Source organism: Syngnathoides biaculeatus, chromosome 14, assembly GCF_019802595.1.
Source record: "Syngnathoides biaculeatus isolate LvHL_M chromosome 14, ASM1980259v1, whole genome shotgun sequence".
Lineage (NCBI taxonomy): Eukaryota > Metazoa > Chordata > Actinopteri > Syngnathiformes > Syngnathidae > Syngnathoides > Syngnathoides biaculeatus.
This window is the reverse complement of record NC_084653.1, coordinates 14,325,664-14,352,500: the sequence shown is the minus strand read 5'-3', so window position 1 is coordinate 14,352,500 and position 26,837 is coordinate 14,325,664. Positions and strand designations below refer to the sequence as shown.

General features: G+C 46.1%; 2 protein-coding genes and 2 pseudogenes across 2 annotated transcripts; 2 read left to right on the top strand and 2 right to left on the bottom strand.

Annotated features, from left to right (window-relative positions):
• Positions 1-3,601: 3,601 nt before the first annotated feature.
• Positions 3,602-4,816, top strand: LOC133512384 (trace amine-associated receptor 13c-like). Its single transcript, XM_061841957.1, has 2 exons — positions 3,602-3,778; positions 4,004-4,816. Exons 1-2 carry the CDS (start codon positions 3,602-3,604, stop codon positions 4,814-4,816), a joined length of 990 nt encoding a protein of 329 aa, XP_061697941.1.
• A 3,566-nt stretch (positions 4,817-8,382) lies between these two features.
• Positions 8,383-9,634, top strand: LOC133512382 (trace amine-associated receptor 13c-like; annotated as a pseudogene).
• A 925-nt stretch (positions 9,635-10,559) lies between these two features.
• LOC133512787 (5S ribosomal RNA) lies at positions 10,560-10,678 on the bottom strand (annotated as a pseudogene).
• A 7,114-nt stretch (positions 10,679-17,792) lies between these two features.
• On the bottom strand, positions 17,793-23,415 carry LOC133512392 (melanoregulin-like). The gene is made up of 5 exons (XM_061841967.1): positions 23,262-23,415; positions 22,979-23,201; positions 20,257-20,347; positions 18,147-18,313; positions 17,793-17,967 (listed from the first exon to the last, which is right to left on the bottom strand). Exons 1-5 carry the CDS (start codon positions 23,336-23,338, stop codon positions 17,896-17,898), a joined length of 630 nt encoding a protein of 209 aa, XP_061697951.1. The 5' UTR covers positions 23,339-23,415; the 3' UTR covers positions 17,793-17,895.
• Between the last annotated feature and the right edge of the window lie 3,422 nt (positions 23,416-26,837).

Here is a 26,837-nt window from a genome sequence, read left to right as displayed (position 1 = left end):
GCAGCGACCCCGTCGCCGCCGCCTCCTGGACAGCAACGTGAGAAGGCAGCGACCCCGTCGCCGCCGCCTCCTGGACAGCAACGTGAGAAGGCAGCGACCCCGTCGCCGTCGCCTCCTGGACAGCAACGTGAGAAGGCAGCGACCCCGTCGCCTCCTGGACAGCAACGTGAGAAGGCGGCGCCAGTACCGCCTCCTCCTGGACAGCAACGTGAGAAGGCGGCGCCATCGCCGCCCCCTCCTGGTCAGCAACGTGAGAAGGCGGCGCCATCGCCGCCCCCTCCTGGTCAGCAACGTGAGAAGGCGGCGCCATCGCCGCCCCCTCCTGGTCAGCAACGTGAGAAGGCGGCGCCATCGCCGCCCCCTCCTGGTCAGCAACGTGAGAAGGCGGCGCCATCGCCGCCCCCTCCTGGTCAGCAACGTGAGAAGGCGGCGCCAGTACCGCCCCCTCCTGGTCAGCAACGTGAGAAGGCGGCAGCAGCATCACCAACTCCACCTCCTCCTGGACGGGAGCGTGAGGCGGCTGGGGAACTGTCGCCACCTCCTGGACAGGAACGTGAGGGCGTGCCCGTCGCCGACAGAGCAGGAACGGGGAGCGACCGTGGGCCGGTCGCCGACAGAGCAGGAGTGTGGAGCGTCCGCGGACCAGTCGCCACTGCCACTCCAGAGCACGGACGAGAAGCGGCTGTGGAGACGTCGCCACCTCTTGGACAGCAACGTGAGGCGGCGTCGGGTCGGTCCCCACTGCCACGTGAGCTTGCACTGCATCCGTAGAAACCGCAACGTGGGCGTGGCTCGGTGGCGAATCCGTTCCCAGGGCAACGTGAACCTGAGTAGGCGGAGAGTCAGTCGAAACTGACACGTGGGCGTGTCTCGGGAGCGGGTCAGTTCCAACTGCCACGTGAGCTCTGCTCGGAATCGCCAAAACCTCGCCGTGGGATTGGTGAGGAGGCGGGTCAGTCTCCACAGCTACGTGCACTTGGCGAGGTGGCGAGTCTGTTCCCACTGTGGCGTGCACTTGGCAAGGGGGCGGGTCGGTTTCCACGGCAACGTGAACCTGAGTCAGCAGCGAGTCCGTCACCGTTGCGACGTCAGCGTAGCTCGGCTGGTTCGCCAATCTTTGCCGGACCTGGGCCGTGAGAGCCGCCAATTCCGCACTCTGCCGCTCAATCTCCGCCCGCAGTTCGCGGCGGAACGCCTCGTGATTTGGCGGCACCTCCTCCCTCTGGGCTGGAAGCCTCGCCGCCAGCTCCGGGTCTGCCGGTCTCACCGTTACCGGCGAGGAGTGGGAGGACTGTGTCTTCGTTGCCCCGCAGCGAGAGACACCAGGAAGCGCCCGGCCGGGGCGTCTCCTCTGGCCGCCCCGCGGAGGTCCCGGGTAGATGGCCACTCGGGTTCCCTCCTACCGATTGGTGTACTTTGATCTACCGGGTGAAGACGTTCGGGTGCTGGAAACGCGGGGAGGTGAAACAAACTGACTGGGATGAAAGATCGGACGAGCAGATTCGTAGTCAGAATAATCGTACTCAGTACTAAGTCGTACTCAGGCAGCCGGTCAAACAAATCGTGGTCCTCCTCATATTCCGAAAAGTCAGAGTCCAGAAGAATATGAGGAGCCGGACGGGTCGTGTTCGGGACGTATTCATACCTCGCTGGCGGAGCGTAAGACACGGAAGTGGAGGACGTCAGGGAGCCTACCCGGATTGGACAGGCTTGGTCCTCCGGCAGACGGTCTACCTTGCGTCGGTCCCGGCGACGCCGGGTCTTTCCTGCTGGGTCCTGTGATGGCCAGTTCGTTCTGTCACGTCCCATCGGAACGAAAGGTAGGACCCAAATGCAGGAACTCGGAAGACGCAAGGTACTTCAAGAAGAGACACGTTTATTGTGTGCAGAGGTCGGGGATCGAACAGGCAGTCCGGTTCAGCAGCGGTAGTTGTGACGTCGGGCGAAGAGAACGGATGAGCGGACAGGCAGGAGTCGGTACACGGGGAAACAATCAGCGCAGGCAGAACTATCGAAGGAGTCAGGCTTACAGGGTTGGTCGGAGAACGGACGAAGGTCGGTACACACAGGTTCAGTCAGGAATACGAGAGTGCTGGAACGGGACATAAAGCTCAACGAACTGGCCGCTGACCAGTTGTCACTGGGTCCTAAATATACGGGGGATGATCAGCCCGCATGAGGCACAGGTGTGTGCCTCCCAATTAGCGCACCCGCACAGCTTGTGCTGGAGCGGCAGGATCATGACATAAATAACTTCAAATCCAGTTCAGAAACATTAACTCTGGACCACAATACAGTATATAAAACACTTTAGCTTGCAAAACAAAAATGGATATCCCATCTGAGACAGTGTGGGGTTTTTGAACTGAGCAATTTGGTACACTACCTTATATGATACGATCAGTGCGAGCTGGTTTACTGAAGTGGCTTTCCCAAAACGGGATGTTTGTCGGAAATAGTTTTGCTGAAAAAAAAATCCAGCAGCTTTTCAGCATGACTCGGTTGTAATGTCTTTAAGTGCCGCATGATTTGCTTTCATGCTGTCCACTGCGAACATTTTTTTTTCTTTCCACGTCTCCCACTGTAGTCTCAGTGAAGCCAAGCTTTGTCATATTTCCTCGTTTTAGCTTTCGGGTGACATTCTTTTGTCTCATCGACTTTATGTCTCTCCACCTTTCTTTTCACACCTGTAAAAAAAAAAAATTCACGTTGTCACTTATGTGTTCGTTTGCTGTATTCAGATCGCCAGCTCGGCGCAATAAAAATACCCAATAAAGCTCGTTCACCTACGTCACCGAAGTCACGTGACTGGCCATATTGACGGTCTAGCAAAGCATTCTTCAATGCTAAGTCAGTTGGAGACGGCACGAAAATACGTCATATAGCACGATGCCTAGAGTTTTGTCCGTTCCCGTTAAACATTTACAAGGTGATAATACACGAAGGTATGTGGAAAAATGAGACACTTGGCATAGAGGACCCATAATTAATGCCGAAGTCGATGTTTTCGCCGATAAGAAATTGGATGATTAACCCGCTTCCGCTTGTCTTGGACAGCTGGATCTACACATGTATCTGGTGAGTAACTCATCAAGATTTACATGGAAGAGTTTGAAACCGTAGAAAAGTCTGGACGCATAAAAATACTTTCTGTTCTCAATCACGAATAAATCCCACATAGATATCGAGCCACTCAGATTTTTTCCTTACAAATACCAATATTTAAAGAAATGACCCCCGCTTTTACACAAACTCGCATTCATTAACTATGATTGGGAACAGAAAAAAAGACAGCAAGTCGGCTCCTCTGTACACGAAGTGTGTTGCGGCCACGCATTAAACTTCAGTAAACTTCTCCGTGACAGATGGGTTTTTTTTAAATATGGATTGTTCTCAAATGAATCAATCAAAATAAATTTTTCCCTGTATATGTATTTGTGTCATAGTTGATCGAAGAGTGTGGGGAATGGCACTCACCATGACATCTTTCTTTGCCAACTTTGACCCAATCACATTTGCTTGGGGGAGGTACTAGCAACACTTAAATGAGATGGACAACAGATCGGTTTAGACAGAAGGCCTGCTGAGCTCCTGCTTTTCCATGGACACCGGCGACCAATCTGATCTCTGCTTTCCACAGCAGGCCAACACTTCCTGCAGGAAGCCCTCATCTGATTGGTCTGATGGTGTTCTTTTCAGTGTCCTGCTGTCCGCTGAATGCGTCCTCACTGTGCTGCTCAACCTGCTCGTCATCATCTCAATCTCCCACTTCAGGCACGTGTTCTTTTTCACTCACCCTCATGTTTGAACAGCTTTGCAAGGTTGATCTCTGGCTGTTAATGTTTTATTATTGTCTAATTTCTTTCATGGAAACCGTGATTGCATTGTCTTATTAGAGTGTTTTGAATGATGTACAGCCCCTGATTCTTTGGAAAGTGCTTTGCACAGTGTGTCATATGTGTCACAGATTTTATGATTTTTTTTTTTCTTGGTTTGCAGGCAGCTCCACACCCCCACCAACCTCCTCCTCCTCTCCCTCGCTGTCTCTGACTTGCTGGTGGGCTTTGTGGCGATGCCAGGTGAGATCTATGTGAGGATATCGTGCTGGTTTCTTGGTGACATTGTTTGTTCTCTGTGGAACTACATGTGTTTCACCACAGCATCCTCCTCAGTCGGAAACATGGTCCTGATATCGGCTGACCGTTATGTGGCTATTTGTGACCCTTTGTATTATAATGTCAAAGTTACTGTGAAAAAAATTCAACTTTGTATTTGTCTCTCTTGGGTGGCTTCTCTCCTATACTGTGCCATCCTCTTAAAGGCCCAATTTGATCATCCTGGAATCTACAACTCGTGCCACGGAGAGTGCATCAATGGTTTAGAGATTTACGGAGGCATTCTGGACCTCGTCATAAACTTTGCCCTTCCTCTCAGCATCATCATTACGCTCTACCTGAGAGTGTTTGTGGTCGCAGTTATTCAGGCACGGGCCATGCGCTCGCATGTTAAATGTGTCAAATTACAACATTCTGCCTCTTTCAGAGCGAAGTCATCCGAGTTGAAGGCAGCCAGGACTCTCGGTGTTCTCGTTCTGGTCTTTCTGGTGTGTTTTTGTCCATATTATATTGTCAGTCTGGTGGCTGAAAATGAGAATTTAGGTTCACTGACAAAATATGTTCTTGATTTGTATGGTTTCAACTCATGTGTGAACCCCTTAATTTATGCCTTTTTTTACCCCTGGTTTAGAAAAGCTGTCAAGCAGATTGTTTCTCTTCGCATTGTGCAGCCTGCCTCCCGTGACACCAAGATACTGTAGACTCAGTTTGGTCTCATGGTAGAATCACTTGACATCAAAATCCTTTTGACATATTACTGGAATAAGACAGAGCTGTGAGGTTTTACCTTTGTCTTTTTTTTTTTACTGTCATTAAATGAAATGGCAATGGATATTTGTGAATGAAATACTGTACTGTATTGGGTCATCAGCCAACAATATCAACTGAGGTTTAAATTCACACACTGTACCTTGTTGTTGTGGTTCATGTGCATGCTCCCTCAAATGGAAACAGTCCTCCCTCTCTCTCTCTCTCTCTCTCTCTCTCTCTCTCTCTCTCTCTCTCTCTCTCTCTCTCTCTCTCTCTCCTCTCTCTCTCTCTCGCTCTCTCATTTCCACACAATGTGCAGATGTGCAGTTGAACGCCTTCAAAATTAACAGTGCAAACCACTGCAAAGCTTCGATAAAGACCCCAAGAATAATGGGGTGAATCTGGGTGGGTTTTTTTTATTCTATTCCTTTGCTTGTTCAGTGTTTGCAGTTCAGTGAACATGACAGAGTGGGGAGGAATATCAGCATCCGTATGGCAAGTAGAATGGCTCCCAGTTAATACACAGCAAATTCAAGCCCAGGCGGCAGCGTGTGTTGAAATCTGAGACATCTGTAGACCATTTTTTGATGAATTATGAAGTAGTAATAGAAGTAATATCCTGCCTCCTTTTGTTTTCTCGGATACCTCTGTGACACGGTCCGCTCAATGTAGTCGGAAGCCCAGAAGGATTACAGAACCATTGGGGACATGTTCACGTAGCTGTGACACTGCAAAGCACAGGACAGTGAAACATCCAGTCTTTCTGGTCTTTGTGAGATGATGAAACTTGTTCATTTTATTGTAGAGGGAGCTGTAGATTTGCAACATAAATCAACGAGAGCGGCGTTGGGAATTTTATCTTATGGAGCTTGACCTGTACTCGGCCTCACTTCCCCCTGTGGCGTGGCCTCCATGTGCCATCTATCACAGCCGCTACACTGAACAGTAAATGCTGTGACATTTGATGCAAGAAAGCCTGCTGTCGACTCCTTAATGTTTACTTGGTTTCATTTTGAATGCAGCCCTGATTTTATTCAATATATGAATAAACTTTAGAGTTTGCTCATAAGTTTCATTACTCACGCAGAACATGCAATGTCCACAGAGGCGGGGCCGGGAGTGAACCTGGGTCTTGAGAACTGTGAGGCCAACACTTTACAGCTGCACCACAGTGCCTCAGATTAATGGTTATTTAAATTTAATTATTCAATTTGCCCAAGATATTGAATACAGACAGATTTATAAAAAACAAACAAACAAACAAAAAAAATGATTTAGGCCATGTGAAGTTGCACCAAAAAGGCCAAAAAAGTATCTTGTAAATTTGAGACACCATGGCAGAGTGCAGAAAAACCTGCCAAATTAGAATCAATAAACATCACCATGTCTGTAAAAAAGGCTCTGAAATCATCAAAAAACAACGCTCACCCAGAAACGGCGAAACTGCGTGGCTCCGTCCGATGAAGATGCTGGAGACAACCCTTCACCTGTCAATCAAATACGATAAGTTCACTTGTACGCTATGTGGTCAAGTGTCGTCAGCTTCTGGCTAAATAACGTGCGGCTGCGGTTATGGTAAATAGATGACTTTTCCATGTGTCTGTAATGTGGGAGGAAAGAAAGTTTATCAGGCTAAGAGCCCAGGCAGCTCACCCACCTGCTGCCGCAATTCTTGTGTAGCAGGCCTTAGCTGTGAATCTAATGGCAAACATACCCAAAAAAACAAACGCAAATAGAAATCCAAACCCCACCCTTTGTTACCTCAGGTGTATGACATCCATAACCAACCTCGTGTGGTTGGACCCAAACTCCTAACCCCAGCCTAACGCAACCTGAAAGGTCAAGTGTCATCCCTATAAAATTCAAAAATAGATATTGTAATGAAAAATACACATAACATTATTCACTTCAATGTCTATACGAAAAATAAATGTGAGCGGAGAGCGCGTCATCCATGCGCAAAGTTGCAGAAGTGTCATTCTACGACATCCCAGTGGTCGGCATATTGGATGCATCCTCTGTCTGTGACGTCACCCGGACATTTGCCAATGAAAACACGCGGTGCACCCTAACTATGGGAGACGAACACGCTCCTTCTGACACGGAAGCTCTTTTCGAAAAGGAGAACACCACACAACCGAGTGAAGTTACCGGGGCAACATTACACGATTATTTCGAGCCATATTCAGATGACATGCGATCACGGCCAAACCTCCTCCCCGTTCGATCCACTTCCATCACAGCTCATTGCAGCCAGCCGGTGTGGCTCATTTTCGGCGCCAAGGTGGCTTATCACGGAGCCGAGCCGTGCTGCTTTAGGGGGTTGTTCATAGCCGCCGCAGTACGCGATGAACAACACCGTCGAGCCAGGGCGCTTTACTGCGTTGTTGTCGCACGTGGCTGAATGAGGCATTCTTGGCTGCGATGCCGCTGTCCGCGAGCCGGAAGCGTAGCCTTTGCTGGCGGAGCGACGCAGCAGCCCAACGCCGTCCGACACGCACATCAACACATTTCGTACGCAGATCTTTTGTTACGTTATGAGAGACCGATTACGTGGTCCGCCCCAAACTATTTTTTTTTTTTTAGTAGCTGTATACACGCCTACCTGTCATTTGGAACCCACCCTCTGAACCCGTGCAATCCATTTTTGACGACGAACCGGGTCTCTTACAAATTTATGAAGGGTATTTCCATTCTCCCGAGTGTTCAAGCAATGTCCACCAATGCAACGAGTCAGTATTTTGGCTAACACGAAGGAACAACGAGTTACCTTCCGGAGGTAAAACTAATGGAAACAAACGAGTCCACTTGGGGTGCTTCTGTCCTTTACGTCACTTCCTGCTTCTTCTCGAAAAAAAATCCCTCGAGGAGTTACAAAAATCTGTATACATCAAAAACATGTTTTGGGGTGAAAAAACGCATGGGCCCATGGCTGCCATTTTTTCATTAATAACGTACTAAAAATCATCCATTTCATGACATTGGCCCTTTAAGACCACGTACACACGTGAAGACAGTTTTTTTTTGGGGCAGATTTTGCCCTCCCCACCAACCGCGCCAAGTCAGACAATCAAAAATCTCACAAGATTATTCGATAAGATTCTTCTCAAATCTGATATGTGAAAAGTTAATTCATTCAAATGATAGGGTCTGAAACAGGTAAGGCCGAAAGTCTTAGATAATGAACATGTTCAATATTAATAACTTCTTCTGAGTCATTGTTGAATTGTTACATGAAATGGAATAAAGTATTGCCAATCAAGAAGCAACCTGAGTCAGGAAAAGGAAATGACTGTAAATAATCCATAATCCCAAACCTCAGTGGTTGTTCTTGTTGGCATTTGGTCCTACAACAATTTCAGAATGAAAACATTTATGGGTGATGTAAAACAAAATATGTATTGGAGTCACTGTTGAGAGAAGAGTCTGGGGAATGGCGCTCACCATGACATCTTTCTCTGACAACTTTGACCCAATCACATTTGCTTGGGGAAGGTACTAGAAACACTTAAATGAGATGGACAACAGATTGGTCTCAACAGAAGACCGTCTTAGTTCCTGGTTTTCCATGGACATCAGCGACCAATCTGATCTCTGCTTTCCACAGCAGGCCAACACTTCCTGCAGGAAGCCCTCATCTGATCGGTCTGAAGGTGTTCTTTTCAGTGTCCTGCTGTCCGCTGAATGCGTCCTCACTGTGGTGCTCAACCTGCTCATCATCATCTCGATCTCCCACTTCAGGCACGTCTTATTTTTCGCTCACCCTCGTGTGTTCTATCAGCTTTGCAAGGTTGATCTCAGTTAAATGTTTTATTGTTATCTCATTTATTTCATGGACATAACAATGATCGGATAGCAGCATTCTTGTTTTGAAGGACATATTCTGCCTACTCATATTTTTCTGGAAAGATCTTTGCACTTTCTGTAGCATGTGTCATAGATTTCATTTTTTCTTGGTGCGCAGGCAGCTCCACACCCCCACCAACCTCGTCCTCCTTTCCCTCGCAGTCTCTGACTTGCTGGTGGGCTTGGTGGCAATGCCAGGTGAGATCTACATGAGGATATCCTGCTGGTTTCTTGGTGACACTGCCCGATCTCTGTGGAGTTACACGACTTTCATGGCAGCATCCTCCTCAGTCGGAAATATGGTGCTTATATCGGCCAACCCTTATGTGGCTATTTGTTAGCCTCTGCATTATAACATCAAAATCACTGTGAAAAGAATTCAACTTTGTATTTGTCTCTCTCGGATGTCAGTTTTTCTACGATGTGGCATCATTTTAAAGGATCGATTAGGTCGTCCTGGAATGTACAACTCATGCCGCGGCGAGTGCGTTTGAGGTTTACGCAGGCATTCTGGACCTCATCGTAACTTTGTCCTCCCTCTCAGGATCATCATCACGTTGTACACGAGAGTGTTTGTGGTCACTGTTTCTCACGCACGAGCCATGCGCTCCCATGTTAAATTTGCCAAATTACAACATTCTGTCCCTTTCAGAACAAATTCATCTGAGTTGAAGGCGGCCAGGACTCTCGGTGTTGTCGTTCTGGTCTTTCTGGTTCTTTTCTGTCCATATTTTATTATCAGTCTTGCAGCTCATGACAATTCTGGCTCACTGCCAAAATATATTCAATATTTGTGTGGTTTCAACTCATGTGTGAACCCCTGAATATACGCCCTTTTTTACCCCTGGTTTAAAAAAGCTGTTAAGCATATTGTCACTCTTCACATTCTGCAGCCTGCCTCTCGTGAGACCAACATACTGTAGACTCAGTTTGTTTTCATGTTTGTAAGACTGACATTAAAATTCTCTTCACTTGTTACTGCAATAAGAAAGAGGTTTGATGGTTAACCTTAATGTGTCTTTTTTTCCAATCACTTTACTGTCATACAGTTCCCTGTAGAGCCTCTTTCATTGACAGTAAATCACCCCATTCAGTCCATTGTTACTGTATTTGCAATTTTGTTGATGAATCACAAGCACTCTCTATGTCATTAACCACCCAACACAAAAGCACAGTAAGTAGCATTTATAAATTAGGATGTCTGAAACATCCCAATTCATAATTTCAGTATGTATGTGTACATTTGTGAATACAGGGAAGAGCAATTAGGTATGTTAACAGGTCTATGTGTAAATATACTTATGTTTATACTGTATGTGATATAAAAAAGTAAGTAAAAAGTATTTTTGGGAGGTATGTATGTGGAGATTTTGCGTGTACTGTATTAGTGTATGCGTGTATGTATCTACTGTATGTATGTAATGTGACAGTTTTTGAGGGATAATGTACAAGTATCTTAAGTAATAGTAAATCGCTAATACCTCTTTTTGAACTGGCAATAGATTTTTACATTTTTATTTTGAATTGTATGTTTCAAAATGAAACAAATTGAATGCATCCTTCAAATGCCAGAATTGCTCTCGACTAATTCTTTTTCCCACAATCAGGACATTTAAGAGGGAATTTTTAGAATAGATCTTTGCGTAATATTTAAAAAGATGAGTCAGAAAAGCTTGAGGTTGTTGTGAAGTGAAGATATTGAAATCTTTGAAAAATACCTCACATACTTTTTTGTTCCTGATGCGCCTGTCCCGTTAGGGGTCGCCACACCATGTCATCTCAGATGAACGCATATTTGTTTGTTTGCCCTTCCTGACGCAACCCCTCTGCCTTTTAGCCGGGGAAAGAACCTCACTGCACCCGGTATTCCCAAGCGGTCTCCCATCCAAGTACTAGCCAGGGCCAAACCCTCTTAGCTTCCGAGATCTGACGAGATCGAGTGTTCTCAGGGTAGCATGGTGGTGAGCAGACTCACACAGACCAAGAAAAAAAAAATTGAGGGGTGAAACTCTACAAGTGCAAACTAAGTAGACGTCACTGTTGAGTCATTGGGCATCGTTTGAATTTGAGAAATTCCGGTCCCAATTGCGAGTCCTCGTTTCGATTCCAGTTCTCAACAATTTTCAATGAGGGGGCTGTGTCAAAAAAGTTTACATTGTTTTCATTAAGGGTGTCCAAATTATGAACTCCCTATTTGCTAGCAGCCTGCAGCATAAACTACAATAACATTTTACTCTCCTTTTATTAAAACTAGTATCAATATCAGACCTATGGACCTTGATTCACTATTATTATTCTTGTTTTCTGCAAAATATAAAATAATTCCGGCAATACAATTACTTTCAATTTGACCCCGAAAATGAGAAGACTTGAGGGGGTGCCTCAGAAAAATGTGGAAAAAACTTCACCTTTCCATTTCAATGAATAAGAAACTGAGCTTTTTCTATGGACTAATCAAGGTTTTGCTCAAATTTCCTCATGCTTTACATATATATATCTGCACAGAACATTTGTTTGACATAAGTGGCAATAAATCCTGAATTCATATCAGATTCTTTAAAACCAGGGCTCATTTAAGATTTTTCCATCCAATGATATTTGCATACATAATAAGATAATTTTAAAGGTATTTCAGAAGTGTTAGTAACAATGTTATATGAATAAACACCATGAAGGCAACTGTCAAGCTCCTGGCTTCCTGCCCAGGCTGGGCGTGGCCAGCCAATTAGTCATCGCACACCTGCACCTTGTCCCAGCTGATGCCTCCCAGTATATATAGGACTTGGGGGACGACTTATCCTCCGCCAGATCGTCATCCTTGATGCCTCGTTCCCGCACTCCCGTTTGCCTGACCTCTGCTCTCCGTGTACCGACCAACGCTTGTCCCCTGACCACACTCGTAAGCCTGCCGTACAATTACTTCTGCTTGTTTGGACTGTCTCCCTGATCCCTGACCTTGGACCGAATAAAGGTTTCCTCTGTACTGTCTGCTTATCTCTGGAGTCGTGCATTTGGGTCCACCCCCCAGCCCCGTTCGTGACAGAACGATCTGGCCAAAACATGGACCCAGCCGACTCAGAGGCTATCTGTCGCTCCCTGCAAGTCCAGGGCAGACGCCTGGTGGAGCAGGAGGCTGCTCTCCAGGTAACCAACAAGAGGCTCAATGAGATCTGCACCCGGCTGGAGCCGTGGCTAGCCTCCCAGGCTAGCGTGGTTGCCACGCCAACGATGGCCACTCCGCTGGTACCACGAGTTCCGCCCGCACCGCTCGCCACGGAGCTCCCCTGTAGCAGTGTTACCCTGCTCTCCCGACCGGAATGAGTCTCAAGCGACTCAGGGAACATCAAGCCTTTCCTCGTTCAGTGCGATCTCCATTTTGAACTGCAGGCGTCCGGACACTTGATCGCCCGCTTCCCGATTCGACCAATGTACCCCGACATCAGGATCTCTACTCCGGTGAGTGTGCGGTATACCGCGGCGGAGTCAGGGAGGTCACTTCTTCACCTCACCTTGGGAACGGACTCCCGTTCATGCACTGTGACTGTGTTCATAGATTCCGGGTCGGATGCAAACCTGATAAATCCCCGCGTGGTTGAGGAGCTGGGGGCAGCAACTTTCCCCACGAATCGGCTTCGCAACGCCTATGCCGCCAACGGCAAGTTCCTTTGTCGGGTTACACATCGGACTCAGACACTACGTATGAACTTTCCGGACACTCACTCAGAGCGTATTAGCTTTCATGTCTTCAATGCACGTAGTAGCGACATCATCCTGGGCAGCCCGTGGCTCAAAGAACATAACCCACACATAGATTGGGCCACGGATCAGATCAAGACTTGGAGAGGACTGTCTCAGTTGCTGTTTCGCTGTTCAGGAAAACGAGGGGATTCAAGTCGCGCCGGTTCGGCTAACAGAACCTCGTACCGCCCCGCAGCTGACCGCGGTGCCCTCCTGCTACCATGACCTCCGGGACGTTTTCTCTGAATCTAAGCCAAGGTCTCTGCCGCCACATCGGTCATACGACTGTGCGATTGAACTCCTGCCAGGCGCCTCTCCTCCCAGAGGGAAACTGTTCTTGTTAACAGGACCAGAGCATCAAGCCATGAGGGACTACATCGAGGACTCTCTGGCAGCCAGACTCATTCGCCCCTCATCCTCACCAGCCGGTGCGGGGTTCTTTTTTGTCAAGAAGAAGGACTCCACACTGCGACCCTGCGTCGACTACCGAGGACTGAACGACATCACAGTCAAGAACCGGGACCCCTTGCCGCTGATCACTAGAGCATTCAAACTCCTTCAGGGAGCCCGGATCTTCACCAAGCTGGACTTGTGCAGCACTTACCATCTGGTGCGGATCCGGGAAGGAGACGAGTGGAAGACGGCGTTCAACACTCCCACAGGTCACTATGAGTATCTTGTAATGCCTTTTGGACTGACAAATGCCCCGGCCGTCTTTCAAAACTTCATTAATGATACTCTGAACAAGAACGTATTTGTGTATCCCGACGATATTCTAATCTTTTCATCAGACCTGAACTCTCACATCCAACAGGTCAGTGAGGTGCTCCGGCGTCTGTTGCAGCAACAGCTGTTTGTAAATATGGACAAGTGTGAGTTCCACTGAGTGTCCGTGTCCTGGCAGAGGGGGAGATACGTATGGATCCTGGGAAGGTCGACGCGGTGCTGCGGTGGCCTACCCCCGCCAGCAGGTTTTTAGGATTTGCTAATTTGTACAGGAAGTTCATAAGGAACTTCAGCTCCGTGGCCGGTCCTCTGCACGCGCTCACCTCACCACACAACGTCTTCGAGTGGTCCAGGACCTGCCAGGAGGCCTTCAACAGCCTTAAGGCAAGTTTCACCGCCGCACCCGTCCTCATTGTTCCAGTCCCAGATCGCCAGTTTATGGTGGAGGTTGACGCATCTAATTCAGGAATCGGAGCCATCTTGTCTCAGAGGAGTCCGAAGGATGGAAGGGTCCACCCGTGCGCATTCCTGTCTAAGAAGCTGACCCTGGCTGAGAGGAACTATGACGTAGGAGATCAAGAACTGCTGGGGGTCAAGACGCCGTTGGAGGAGTGGCGGCACTGGTTGGAGGGCTCGCAAGTGCCGTTCGTGGTCTTCACTGACCACAAGAACCTAGAGAACCTGAAGACCGCGAAGCGGCTGAATGCCCGCCAGGCCAGGTGGGCCCTGTTCTTCACCCGCTTCCACTTTACTCTGTCCTTCCGCCCAGGCTCCAAGAGCGGCAAGCCGGATGCACTCTCATGGATCCACGAGGGGGAGCGCATGGAATCAGAGGCCACTCCTATCCTGCCAGAGGCATGCTTCGTGTCCGGCTTCACCTGGGCGGTCGAGTCGCGGGTGAAGGAGGCCCTGGGAGAGACACCGCCGCCCCCGGATTGTTCATTGGGCCGCCTTTTCGTTGTTCCATCTCTGCGGGGAGACGACGTCAACTGGGCCCATACCAACAAAACTGTCTGCCACGCAGGTATGGCAAAAACTCGTTCAGTGGTCGAACAAAGGTTCTGGTGCCCCAACCTCAGCAAGGACGTAAGGGAGTTCGTCAACGCCTGCCCGGTGTGTGCGGCCAATAAGACTTCCCGCCTACGGCCTGTTGGTGAGTTGCAACCCCTGTCCACCCCCTTCCGTCCGTGCTCACACATCGCGCTGGACTTCGTCACCGGCCTGCCGCCCTCCCAAGGGAACACAGTGGTGCTGTCTGTAGTGGACCGTTTCTCCAAGATGGTCCACTTCGTGCCGCTTCCGAAGATCCCGTCGGCCAAGCAGACAGCCCAGCTGGTGTTAGACGAGGTCGTCTGTTTCCACGGGCTACCCCAGGACATCGTTTCGGACAGGGGTCCGCAATTCAGCGCCCGCTTCTGGAAGGAATTCTGCAACCTCATTGGCGCTTCAACTAGTCTGACATCGGGTCATCACCCGGAGTCTAATGGCCAGACGGAGAGGGTAAATCAGGAGTTGGAGACCGGACTTCGATGTCTGCCATCCAGGGACCAGAGCATGTGGAGCCAGCACATCAAGTGGGTAGAGTATGCCCACAATTCTCTACCCTCCGCCTCAACAGGTGAGACAGAAGAATTCAAGTTGAAAGTGGGACTGCATCAAGGATCTGCTCTGATCCCCTTCCTGTTTGCTGTAGTAACGAATAAGTTGACATGACGTGAGACTGGAATCCCCTTGGACCATGATGCTCCCAGATGATATTGTGATCTGCAGTGAAAGCAGGGAGCAGGCGGAGGAACAAGTAGGAAGATTGGAAGCACCCACTGGAAAGGAGTGGAATGAAGATTAGCTGAAGTAAAACAGAATATATGTGCATGAATGAGAGGGGTGGAGGGGGAGAAGTGAAGCTCTAGGGAGAAAATACAGTGAGAGTGCACGACTTGAAATACTTGGGGTCAACAATACCGAGCAATAGGGAGTGTGGTAAGGAAGTGAAGAAACGGGTCCAAGCAGGGTGGAACAGCTGGCGGAAGGTGTCTGGTGTTCTATGCGACAGAAGAATCTCTGCTAGGATGAAGAGCAAGGTTTATAAAACAGTGGTGAGGCTGGCCATGATGTACAGATTAGAGACGGTGCCACTGAAGAAACAACAGGAAGCAGAACTGGAGGTAGCAGAAATGAAGATGTTAGGGTACCCGCTCGGAGTGAGCAGGTTGGATAGGATTAGAATTGAGCTCATTGGAGGGACAGCCAAAGTTGGACGTTTTGGAGACAAAGTTCAAGAGAGCAGACTCTGTTTTTTTTCTTCTTTTCCTTTCGGCTTGTCCCGTTAGGGGTCGCCATAGCTTGTCATCTCAGATGAACGCACATTTGTTTGACACAGTTTTACGCCAGATGCCCTTCCTGACTCAGCCAAAGTTGGATGTTGGATGTTGGAGACAATATTCGAGAGAGCAGACTTTGATGGTTTGGACATGTTCAGAGGCGAGAGAGTGAGTATATTGGTGGAAGGGTGCTCAGGATGGAGCTGCCAGGCAAAAGAGCGAGAGGAAGACCAAAGAGAAGGTTTATGGATGTGGTGAGGGAAGACATGAGGACAGTTGGTGTTAGAGGAAGATGCACGAGATAGGCTTCGATGGAAAACGAAGACACGTTGTGGCGACCCCTAACGGGACAAGCCGAAAGGAAAAGAAGAATTAGATTTCTTGAATAAAGGAATTGTATGCATGGAGCCAAATGTTATAAAACGGTGATTCCTTTCCTTACCCACCGAGTCATCTTTTGTGTCATAGAGGTCAGAGAGCATAGGTAATACGTGAAGCGTGAAGTTTTTTTCTATCGTTAATTTATCCTATTTGTCTAAGGGTGGTGGTGACGTCAATGGAAACCTATCCATTCTTTGTGATGTAAAATTGCTACAGTGATGGTTTAGCTTAATGTCGAGAACCTTGTTTTGTTTCTGGTCATCGGCTCTTACGTTGGACTTTAGACAAAAATAAATGCTAAAAACCATCAGTGCAAAGGTCCAAGCAACAGTTTACCTTGTTAGCTGTGTCAATGTTGGCATGGGAGTTGACTCCACGGAACCTCCGTGTGGTGTAGGGTGAGGCTCAGAGCGCGTCAGACGGCACACATCGTGAAAGCAGCAAACTTTGCATGGTATAATCTTATTCCAAGTGTTGAATTGAGGCGACTTGTCATTCATTTTAACAGAGATAAGACGCACTTTGGCTCATCGCAACCGCCGTCGGGTACCATCACGTCTTCTTTGTTGGATATTGGCACTTCTTCGCTGGTTTTCGCCACTTCTTAATTGGTTTTGGGGTTAGGCAGACTGCAAGCCTTCGAAACCGGGAACTTTTTTTTTTTTTTTTTAAATTTGAACCATTTTGAGAATGATTTGTCCTGGTTCCAATCAGTTCTCGATTCCCAACCCTGCTGTGGCGACCCCTAATGGGAGAAGCCAAAAGGAAAAGAGAAGAAGAAGAAATGGATGAGTGGGCATCCCTGCTGAGGCTACGGAAAAGTGGTACTGTATAAGATGGATGGATGGATGGATGAAAATTCATTTAAATTTGAACACACTGTTCTGGAAGTGGTAGCATGGTGGAGCGACTGCCAAATAGTAGAGACGATTTCCCTCAGAGGGGCGTTATGACTGAAACCATAAAAATCTTTAATGGCCTCATCATATTTACACATGAAATTTATGAGCTCGCTTTGGAATCAAAAATCACCGGTAATAAAAACAATAATGTTTGCAATAATGTCGACTTGATATAATTTATTAATTGACAATTTGAAATTTTGGTACAGATTTCTACAAAAATCGTGGAAGTTGATGCGCATAATTTGCCTTCGCAGGCCACATAAAATCATGTGACGGGCCGGATCTGGTCCCCAGGCCTTGAGTTTGACACCTGTGGGTCAAAGTGTCTGCCTCAAAGTTCTGTGGACCGGGATTAAAATCCCGGCACTACCTGTGTGGAATTTATATCTTCTTTCCGTGCCATCGTCTCATGCTGTTCTGGTTTCCTCTCAGATCCCAAAAACATGCATTAATTGGACAATCTAAATTGCCCCTAGCTGTAGTTATGAGAGCAACTGGTTATTTGTTTCTCAGTGCCCTGCAATTGGTTGGCAACCAGTTCAGTTACCACCTGCTCCCTGAAAATAGCTGGGATAGGCTTCAGCACTTCCGCGACCATTGTGGAGATGAGCGGCTCAGAAAATGGAAAATGTATATTTTTATAAGTTGGCAGCAATGAGAATATCAAGTTATGGAAAAAGTATGGAAACAAACACCTGACAGTTAAAATAAGGTAAGAAAGTTCACATAGAAACGGTACCATGCATTTTAGTGTCATTCTAAAATTTCCATGGAAAATGATGACCTATTTGTTAGTAGTGGATGTGTATACTACAAGTGTTTGTACTCTTGAACCAGAAAGCAACCTTATTTTATTTTGCACGTTTTAATTATTGTGCATGGTGTACATTTATTCTTGTTCAGAATGCATTTTTACTCTTGTATTTTAGGACAATCCCTAACACTTGCAACTCAATGTAGAAGTTCATGTCTATACTCATTATATTCACGTTATCAATTAAATAAAAAAACAGTTGGGCAACAATAAAACAAAACAAAACAGGACATGTGGATTACAGTACAAAACAGTATAACATAGCATCAGTTATGTGGCGTGTTTCTGCCATGTTGCTTCTAAGCCTTTGGATATTTTTCCACAGCCAGTCTGACAAATTCTTCGGCGCTGTCCAGAGACACCAAGCGGTCCTGAACAAGTCATGCAAAAGAGAGACGTGGCGAGGTAAATTAGTCCACATGCTTCTTACAATTAACTGCATGCGCCATCTAATTCCATTTATTGAGCCTTCAATTAGCTCTCTCCTAAATACGTTAGTGATGAGAAAAACATCTGAATTTTGCAGACGCTTGTGTGTGTGCGTATGTACCATAACATAGAGGTATCTGGTCCGATGTCCTGTTCCCGCAGGAAACAGGGACGTGTGTTCCACCAGCTGGGTCAAGAGTTCAGTAGCTTTGGTGAGACTCTCCTGGTCCCGATTCAAGTAACTTTGCTTGTTGACATACAGCAAGGAGTCCACCTCAGAGTGATATCCTACAGGGAGAGAAGCCACTCACCAGAGGTAATGACATAGATCACTGTTACCCAAACTTTTTCGCTTAGTACCACCTCCTCCCTAAACATACTTGGCTTTCCATCTACTGTACCACCATAATGGCCAATATTAAAATACAGTACCTTTGTAGGCCCATGTGTAAGTGTGTGAGTTTTTTTAAAAAAGAAAAATAATAACCTGTTTGTGCACTTTTCTTAGCTGCAGCCATAGTACTGTACTATATTATCAAATCCATTCATCTATTTTATTTTATTTCCTCACGAGGGCGTGCTGAAGCCTATCCCAGCTGTCAATGGGCAGGAGGCAGGGTACACCCTGAACTGGTTGCCAGCCAATCGCAGGACACATTGAGAGAAACAGCCGCACTCACATTCACACCTAGGGGCAATTTAGGCGAAGCTAGCTCCTTGTTCCTTCGTGCTGCATCAGGCTTGTTCCATTGGTGGATAATGCTCGAACACTTGTGAGGATGGATTTACGCTTCATAAGTTTCCAAGAGACCCGCTTTGTCATGAAGAATGGTCTTCACGGGTGCAAATGACGAGAGCCTTGTGGGTTCCAAATGACAGGTAGGTGTGTATACAGCTACTAAAAAAAATAATTGTTTGGGGCGGACCATGTATTCGGTCTCTCATAACGTAACAAAAGATCTGCATACGTATGACAGGTATGCTCAATGTGTCGATGTGCGCGTCGGACTGCTTCCGCGTGGGTCTCGCCAGCGAAGGCTACCACGTTGGCTCGTGCACGGCAGCGGGTATGAACAATGCTGTAAAGCGCCCCGGCTCTGCAGTGTTGTTCTTCGCGGATAGCAGCGGCTATGAACAATGCTCCCGACAATGGCGCACTCAACCGCGTGCGACGACAACGCTGTAAAGGAGCCCGGCTCGGCTCCGTGATATGCCTCTTCGGCGCCGAAAATGAGCCACACCGTCCGAGGTGCTACGTCCGCCGGTCACAGCTTCGGCGAAGGCTGCCGCGTCGTGGCCCTGATCAACGCTGCCAACAATGGCGCACTCAGCCGCGTGCGATTACAATTCCGTAAAGCGCCCCGTCTTGGTGGTGGTGTTCATCGCGGCCGGCGGCGGCTATGAACAATGCCGTAAAGGGGCCTGGCTCGGCGCCAAGGTGGCTTATCATGGCCACCCCGGCCAACAAGGCGGCGCCGGGCCACGATGGCTCATCTCCGCCACAGAAGTGGATCGGACGGGGAGGCGGTTTGGCCATGATCGCATACCATCTAAATATGGCTCGAAACAGTAGGGTAATATTGCCCCGGACACTTCACTCGATTGTTGATTGAGGTTCTCTTCTTCGAAAAGAGCTTCTGTGCCAGAAGGGGCCTGTTTGTCTCCCACAGTAGGGGCTACAGCGTGTTTTCAATGGTGACGTCACGGACAGGAGATGCAGCCAACATGGCGAATGACACTTCCGCAACTTTGCTCATGGATAACGCGCTCTCCACCCATATTTATTTTTTCGTATAGACATTGAAGTGAATAATGTTATATGTATTTTTCATTACTATATCTATTTTAGAATATTTATAGGGATGACACTTGACCTTTAAAGATTTGTGATTTTAATGTTTTTGTGTAGATTCTCCACGAGCCAGGCCATGGTAAATGTTGACTCAAAGCAACTGAACTGTTCTTGTTTGTTAAAGACATCCATTCACCCATTTTTCAGACCACTTTTCCTCACTAGGTACATAGACACAGACAAAAAAAAAATAATCACTCCAGACAAACCCCACAGAGTAACTGCTTAGGATAGTGTTATATGATATAGTAAGAAACGATAAAAGAATAATCAGACCTTTGCTGACATTAATAGCAAGGGAGGGTAAATGCTCAAGATTGGCCTGATTGTTTGAACGCATGTATCCCATTTTACAACACAACAAAAACAAGCGGTTCACCTAATTGTAGCAGGATTTTCTTCCATCGTGCTCTCACTTCTCGTTTGGCATATCGTAGTGTGTGGATGTCATAATTCAGCTGTTCCCATTCCTTTGGAAAACACATGTAAAATGGGTTGAGAAGAAGGGGGAGACAAAGGTTAAATTAGGCATAGGCTTAATCGATTAAATGAGCCATTCATCCATTATCTGAGCCGCTTATGCTCACAAAGGTCGCGGGAGCGCTGGAGCCTATCCCAGCTATCTTCAGCCAGGAGGCGGAGTTCACCCTCAACTGGTTGCCAGCCAATCGCAGGCCACATAGAAACGAACAAACGTTGAAACTCACAATGTCATCTAAGGGCAATCGAGAGTCGCTAATTAAGTCATGTTTTGGGAATGTGGGTGGAAACTGGAGTGCCCGGAGAAAACTCACGCAGACACGGGGAAAACATGCAAACTCCACACAGGCGGGGCCGGGATTCAAATCCCAGTCCCCAAGAACTGTGGAACTGTGAACTGTCAGGCCAACACTCCAAACAGTTTCCCCACCATGTCCCCAACAAAAACTAAATGTCTTCCTTATAGAATAACATTTTTTTTTTCTCTCCATTAGGGACACCAACCAAGCATAGGAACATTCAAAATCAAGAATTCAAACAATTTTTACATGAAACTAAAATGAGTCAAAGTCAAAATATCTCTTCTATTCTCAATGATACATAGCAGGACCTTTAACGGCTGCCAAGTCCTTTTTGCATTTCAAGACTTGTTTAGTGTCTAATTTATTGTGGCAGACAACCAGTGTTGAACCGAAAATAGTTGGATATTAATGACATTATATTTCCTCGGCCAACCAAACCGTCGGGCTAATTATGTAAAAGGAACATTGTTTAAGTGTTTAATGTGTTCCATCATCCTTCAATGCCGAGCATGAAAATTGTCTGTCACATGTACTGCTCCCTGAGCACAGCGTGTTTTCTAGAACTATAATTTGGTAATTGCGATGGTCTGTTATGAACCATGTTTGAATTGGCTCTGGAAGAATTTGACACAGAAAATGTTCGTGGTTATGCGATCACCTCAACAATGGCCACTCCCACTGTCAACTTTTGCCCCCCAAAAAACATAAAATTGACCAAAAAAAACAAGGTGGATTAGGAATTAAACTCTTAAGTCAAGGTACTCTTGTGTAGAGTGCAGATCTTTCCCAAGGTCTCAATATTGCCTTTAAAGAGATACTGTAGTAATGGCTTTGACTTCGTTCATCTTTACATGCTTATTTGTATGTGTGTAAAATTTTGTCCAATTCCCAAACAGCCATGTTGTAAATGTTACTTTAGCGGGAGAGGTTCTAACTGGGGAACATCACCTGCCTTCATGCCTCTAATGTAATCAGGCCTTTTTTCTCAACAATTGGGAGTCGTCGCCTCGTGTGAAAGCTTCCATCTCGGTCTGTCCCAACATCTAATGGTAATTGAATTATTACGTCAAAATAGCTCAGCAGTGATAAGAGAAACTTCATTAGTGAATTTGTGATGTACGTACAAGTGAAAAGTTTTACAGTATATCCTTGTACAAATGGGCGGCACGTTTGTGCAGCCGGTATAGTGTTGGCCTCACAGTTCTGAGGACCCGGGTTTGAGCCCGGCCCCGCCTGTGTGGAGTTTGCATGTTCTCCCCGTGCCTGCGTGGGTTTTCTCCCACATCACAAAAACATGCAACATTAATTGGACACACTAAATTGCCCCAAGGTGTGATCGTGAGTGCGGCTGTATGTCTCAATGTGCCCTGCGATTGGCTGGCAACCAGTTCAGGGTGTACCCCGCCTCCTGCCCGGTGACAGCTGGGATAGGCTCCAGCACTCCTGTGACCCTTGTGAGGATAAGCAGCTAAGAAGAAGGATTGATATATGTTTCATCGCCTCATCAGAGTATTAGATATACGCAATAAATTGATGAATGGTTTTGAAATTATAAGTCAGGGATAATGGTTTATTCAATTGTTGTTCATATTACTGTAAAAATGAGTTTGGTAACAAATGAATGCTTGAAATACTGCAAAATGATCATTTATTATATGCGAATCTTACATTACATCTGAAATTTTGGGACAGATTCTAACATGAATCACGGAAGTTGATGCAAATATTACATAAAATGATGTGGCGCGCCTTGAGTTTGACACATCTGATTTAGGGTCTTCAAAGTTATTTTAAATTGCGGAATTAGTAAGAAGCTGAGTTGGGGGGGGGGGTCAGTCGAAAAAAGACTTTCCATGAGGTTTCTGAAGTCCTTCTATAACAAAACCAAAAAAAAACAAAAACATTTCAACAGTTGACATTTATATCTGACGTTTGCTTTCATGTGCAATCAAAACTAGTATAGTAGTGAGAAAACAAGAAATTCTCTCCACGATGATATAAATTTGTATCATTCTCATAATTGCCTTTAAAGGAGATGAGGTTATCCGCAGTAAAATGGGAATGGCGCATCGCTTGTTGGTTTCTGAAATAACATCTTTACTTTTGACGAGATTTACATAGGACTTGTTTGGTATTGCATCGGTCAGGAAATGTAACATCGTACGATGCTACATTCTGGGCATCGATGTGATCCGCAGTCTGCCAGTAGTCGCAGCATGACAAGATTTCCCCAAAATGATAAGCATGTAAAAAGTGGGTGGAATGGTCACTTCAACCTGATGCTTGTTGATCATAAAACCAACACATTTAGCATCTCACCTCTGTAGCCTGGTCAACCTGATTTCTCCAGCTGATGAAAGCCTGCAGGTCTCGGTCCGATTCCCTTCTGCTGTACGAGCCGCTGTGTTGATTTGTCCTTGGGCTTTGCTGCCACGAAGTCCTCGTTGTGACCTCCCGCTCCTCCTCTGTTTCGCCATCACTGAAATCGCTGGATTGCTGAACTGGTGTCTTGGAAGTTTTGGAAGCTTTGCCAGTGGGCATGCTGCAAAGATAAATTTAGTTTAGTTTTCAAGTGTTTGGTTTCACAGACTCATCAGCTTACCGCAAAGATGGATTTTTCTTATCTCTGGTGTACTTGAGATAATAGTGGCAGCAGCACAGTGTCAAGTTGGCACCCATTTCCGGGAATGTATTCTCCCTTCGTCGTCCTCTTGTACCTTTTGAAGCACCAGACCTCTTTCTGCAGTCCTTGGTAAATCGCAACGGTCCCAACTAACATGTGTCAGAGGATGAATACAAGCAGTGTCCGAAGTTATGGCCAACCCCTTGAGCTCGTACTGCTGACCTGAATCAGTCATATTTGTCAAATTAGGGTTAATCCACGAGTAGAAGCCAGCAGACAAAAACCCAGTCAGGATGGCACAGACGGAATTCCTGAGGGACTTCAAGTCACTAACGTGTTGCAGATGGGTTTCGTGCTTACACTAAAGCGATAAAAGTACTATTTTGGCGCCATCTTGTGCGATTTTGGTGTTATTGTTGGATTTAATTGGTGATGGGCTTTTGTTTTTGTCGTTGAAAAGAACTCATGTAAAAAGTGGAAGTTTTTGCTTCTTTACCGATGCGGCTGTTGTACGAATCTCCCAAAAATTATTTTATTGACTTAATATCTTTTGTGTGACGTAGGATTGCAGTGTAATGACACTACAAGTGCTGTAAGACCTTACAACTAAAAAGAATTATAATCGAACCAAATAATATTACCAACTAAAACATTTTCTGAGACAGTTACAGTCTGTATACCGGTGAGATTACCAAAGAGATTGTTGGACAGCGTGAACTTGCATTTTCGGGACGCTTTGGTAACAGAATAATATGACAATGCTCCTGAGACGTTACTCGAAAACACAAAACAAACAACAACAACAAAAAAAACACATATGCATTTACATTTACCTGTTCTGATTCACTTGAACAGGGTTAGTGTTACTTGAAATTTAGGACCTGACACAAGTTATTTTTGAGTTGCAGCAAAATAAAACTGGCTGGAAGTGTAGGCCTGACGTGTTCATGCCTCTTTACTAGATTGTGAATCTTGTGGTGTTTGTTTTTAAATTGGAACTGTTTTTATAGTTCACCTGTGGTTAAGGAAAAAAAAAAGCAAACTGTATTTTGGGGAGTATATTTAATCTTGTTCATGGACTTTTTTTTACCTTCAGTAGGATCAAAATATTCATTTAGGATACAGGCAGTTTCCTTGTGGGAAAAAAAAACAAATTGTAATAAGAAAAGGAATAAGAAGGTGGAATATTCAATTTTGTTTGACAGGTTAGCTACATGGTGACACGGTGATTCAGTGGTCGAGGGTTCAAATCCAGGTGGGCTTCCTGCATGTGGTTTCTTTAAGTACAGTGCTCTGATTTTCTCACATAGGCCAAAGTTAGCTGGGATAGGCTCAAGCACTCCCACAACCCTTGTGAGGATAAGCGGCTTGAAAAAGGGATGGGATGGAGGATGGATATTGGATGGATATTCCAAAAGCATGAATGGGAGGTTAAATGATTTTTTTTTCCCCTCGGTGTGGATGTATATGCTCGTTTGTTTACACGGTATGTCCTCAATGATTAACTGGCGGCCAGTTATTCCAAAGTTTGCCGGAATCGGCACTGGCACACTCATGATGATTGAGACAAAAAAGGAATGAATGGATGGGTCAGCTACACTAATACAAACATTGAGGTCCAGAACTTTGTGGGGCTGAGCGAATAATCTAAATTTAATCGTGATTTCGATTCTGGGTTCCTACGATCATAAAAATAACAGCACTCCGTGGGTTGCAAATGCACCCTAAACACACCGTGTGTTGCATGTTCTACTGCCCTCCTTGAGCAAGCTTTAAATGTCATGTATTTTGTCTATTCAGACGTCCTTACAGTGACTTTGACATGGACTTAATATAAAAGTGTGAATTTCATTTAAAAAAAAAAAAAAGGTCGAATGGTGGAGCAGCTGAAAAGCATTGGCCTCACAGTTCTGAGGACGCGGGTTCAATCCCAGCCCTCCCTGTGTGGAGTTTGCATGCTCTCCCCATGACTGTGTGGATTTTCTCCGGGCACCCAGTTTCCTCCCACAACCCAAAAACATGCAACATTAATTGGACACTCTAAATTGCCCCTAGGTGTGATTGTGAGTGCAGCTGTTTGTCTTTATGTGCCCCGCAATTGGCTGGCAACCAGTTCAGGGTGTACCCTGCCTCCTGGCCGTTGACAGCTGGGATATACTCCAGCACTCCCGTGACCCTTGTGAGGATAAGTGGTTAAGAAAATGTAAGAATGGAATTTCATTTTTTTTTTAAACTTGGTTTTGTCATACAATAAATTGTCCAAACAAGGTTCCTCTGACAGCTACTTCTGTTTTGTATAACCAGTTGTCCATATTTGGGAAAGACCACTCGCTTGCCAGTGCACTCAGTGGAGATGTTATATTATAAGAGCAGAACATGCAAACTCCAGACAGGTGGCGCCGGGATTAAACCCTAGACCTCAGAACTGTGAGGCCAACGCTCTACAGTAGCGCCGCTGTGCCTCCCTGTGAATGTCATATAATAATATGTTGAAGATTAAAAATGATGAATGAAAAATTCACATTTCATGTCCACAAATTGGGATTTTGTGTGCACTTTATGTCTATACAGTATTGTGGCAACAACTGCAATTGTTCATCGATGTCCAGGGTAAAAAAATAAAAATGAAAAATACTGTACTGTAGACTCCAGAGAAAGACACTAGAGGGGGGTATAACACTTGGAGAACTGATTTCCAAAGGCATTGACGAGTTTCAACGGGGTGGGGGAGGAATACCAACTGGATTGTGCCCTGAAAACAGCGATGGACTAGACAGGAGCAGGCTGCTGCTGTTTGTGGCACAAAGACGAAACAGGAAAGGAAACATGCTGCTCGCAATTTTTAGGGGTAGCCAGTCGTGATGATAGTTAAGTAGGGGAGTTGCTCCTGCATGAAAAACGTCATTGGAATTTACTTAGATGTAGTCACTGAACTGTAATCTTAATAAAGAAAGTTAATGACGCCCTATTTTGAATTGAAGAGGGGTTATTGTCGCCCCCAAAAAACTTTGACAAGGAAATTTGAGGAAGTAAAAAAAAAAAAAAAAGGAGCATAAATAATTTGTTCACTTGCTTAGGAATAACATCTGCTGTCTCTTGCGGTCCCCTTCTAGCCATCAGGCATCCGCTAGCAAAACGCTCCGAAGGGGCCCTTTGTGGGAGTTCCCGACAGCAACACATCATTACTGTGTCATTGCAGGGCTTTATCCTTGTTACAGGTCGATGTCAGCCATCTCTTGGGGCGCCCTTCCCAGCTTTTTTCCTCAAGCCGAAACTCTCTGGACTGCGAGGCACATACCGCTTTTCCGCCCAGCTGACTATGCAAATTTTTCCTTCTAATTCACTGCAGTTCATGTGCAAAACGTACCACGAAATTGAATTACTCCCACTTCATGGTCAACCTTACATTGATGATCTGATAAGTCGTTTTTGTTGTTTGTCATAGTTATCTGGAAATCTGAGCTGTTGGTGATTCACATGCTTGAATCATCTGGCATGAGACGTTGCATTGTAAAAATTCCCGGCAGGTTTTCGTGTCAGTCTGGAGCACTGGAT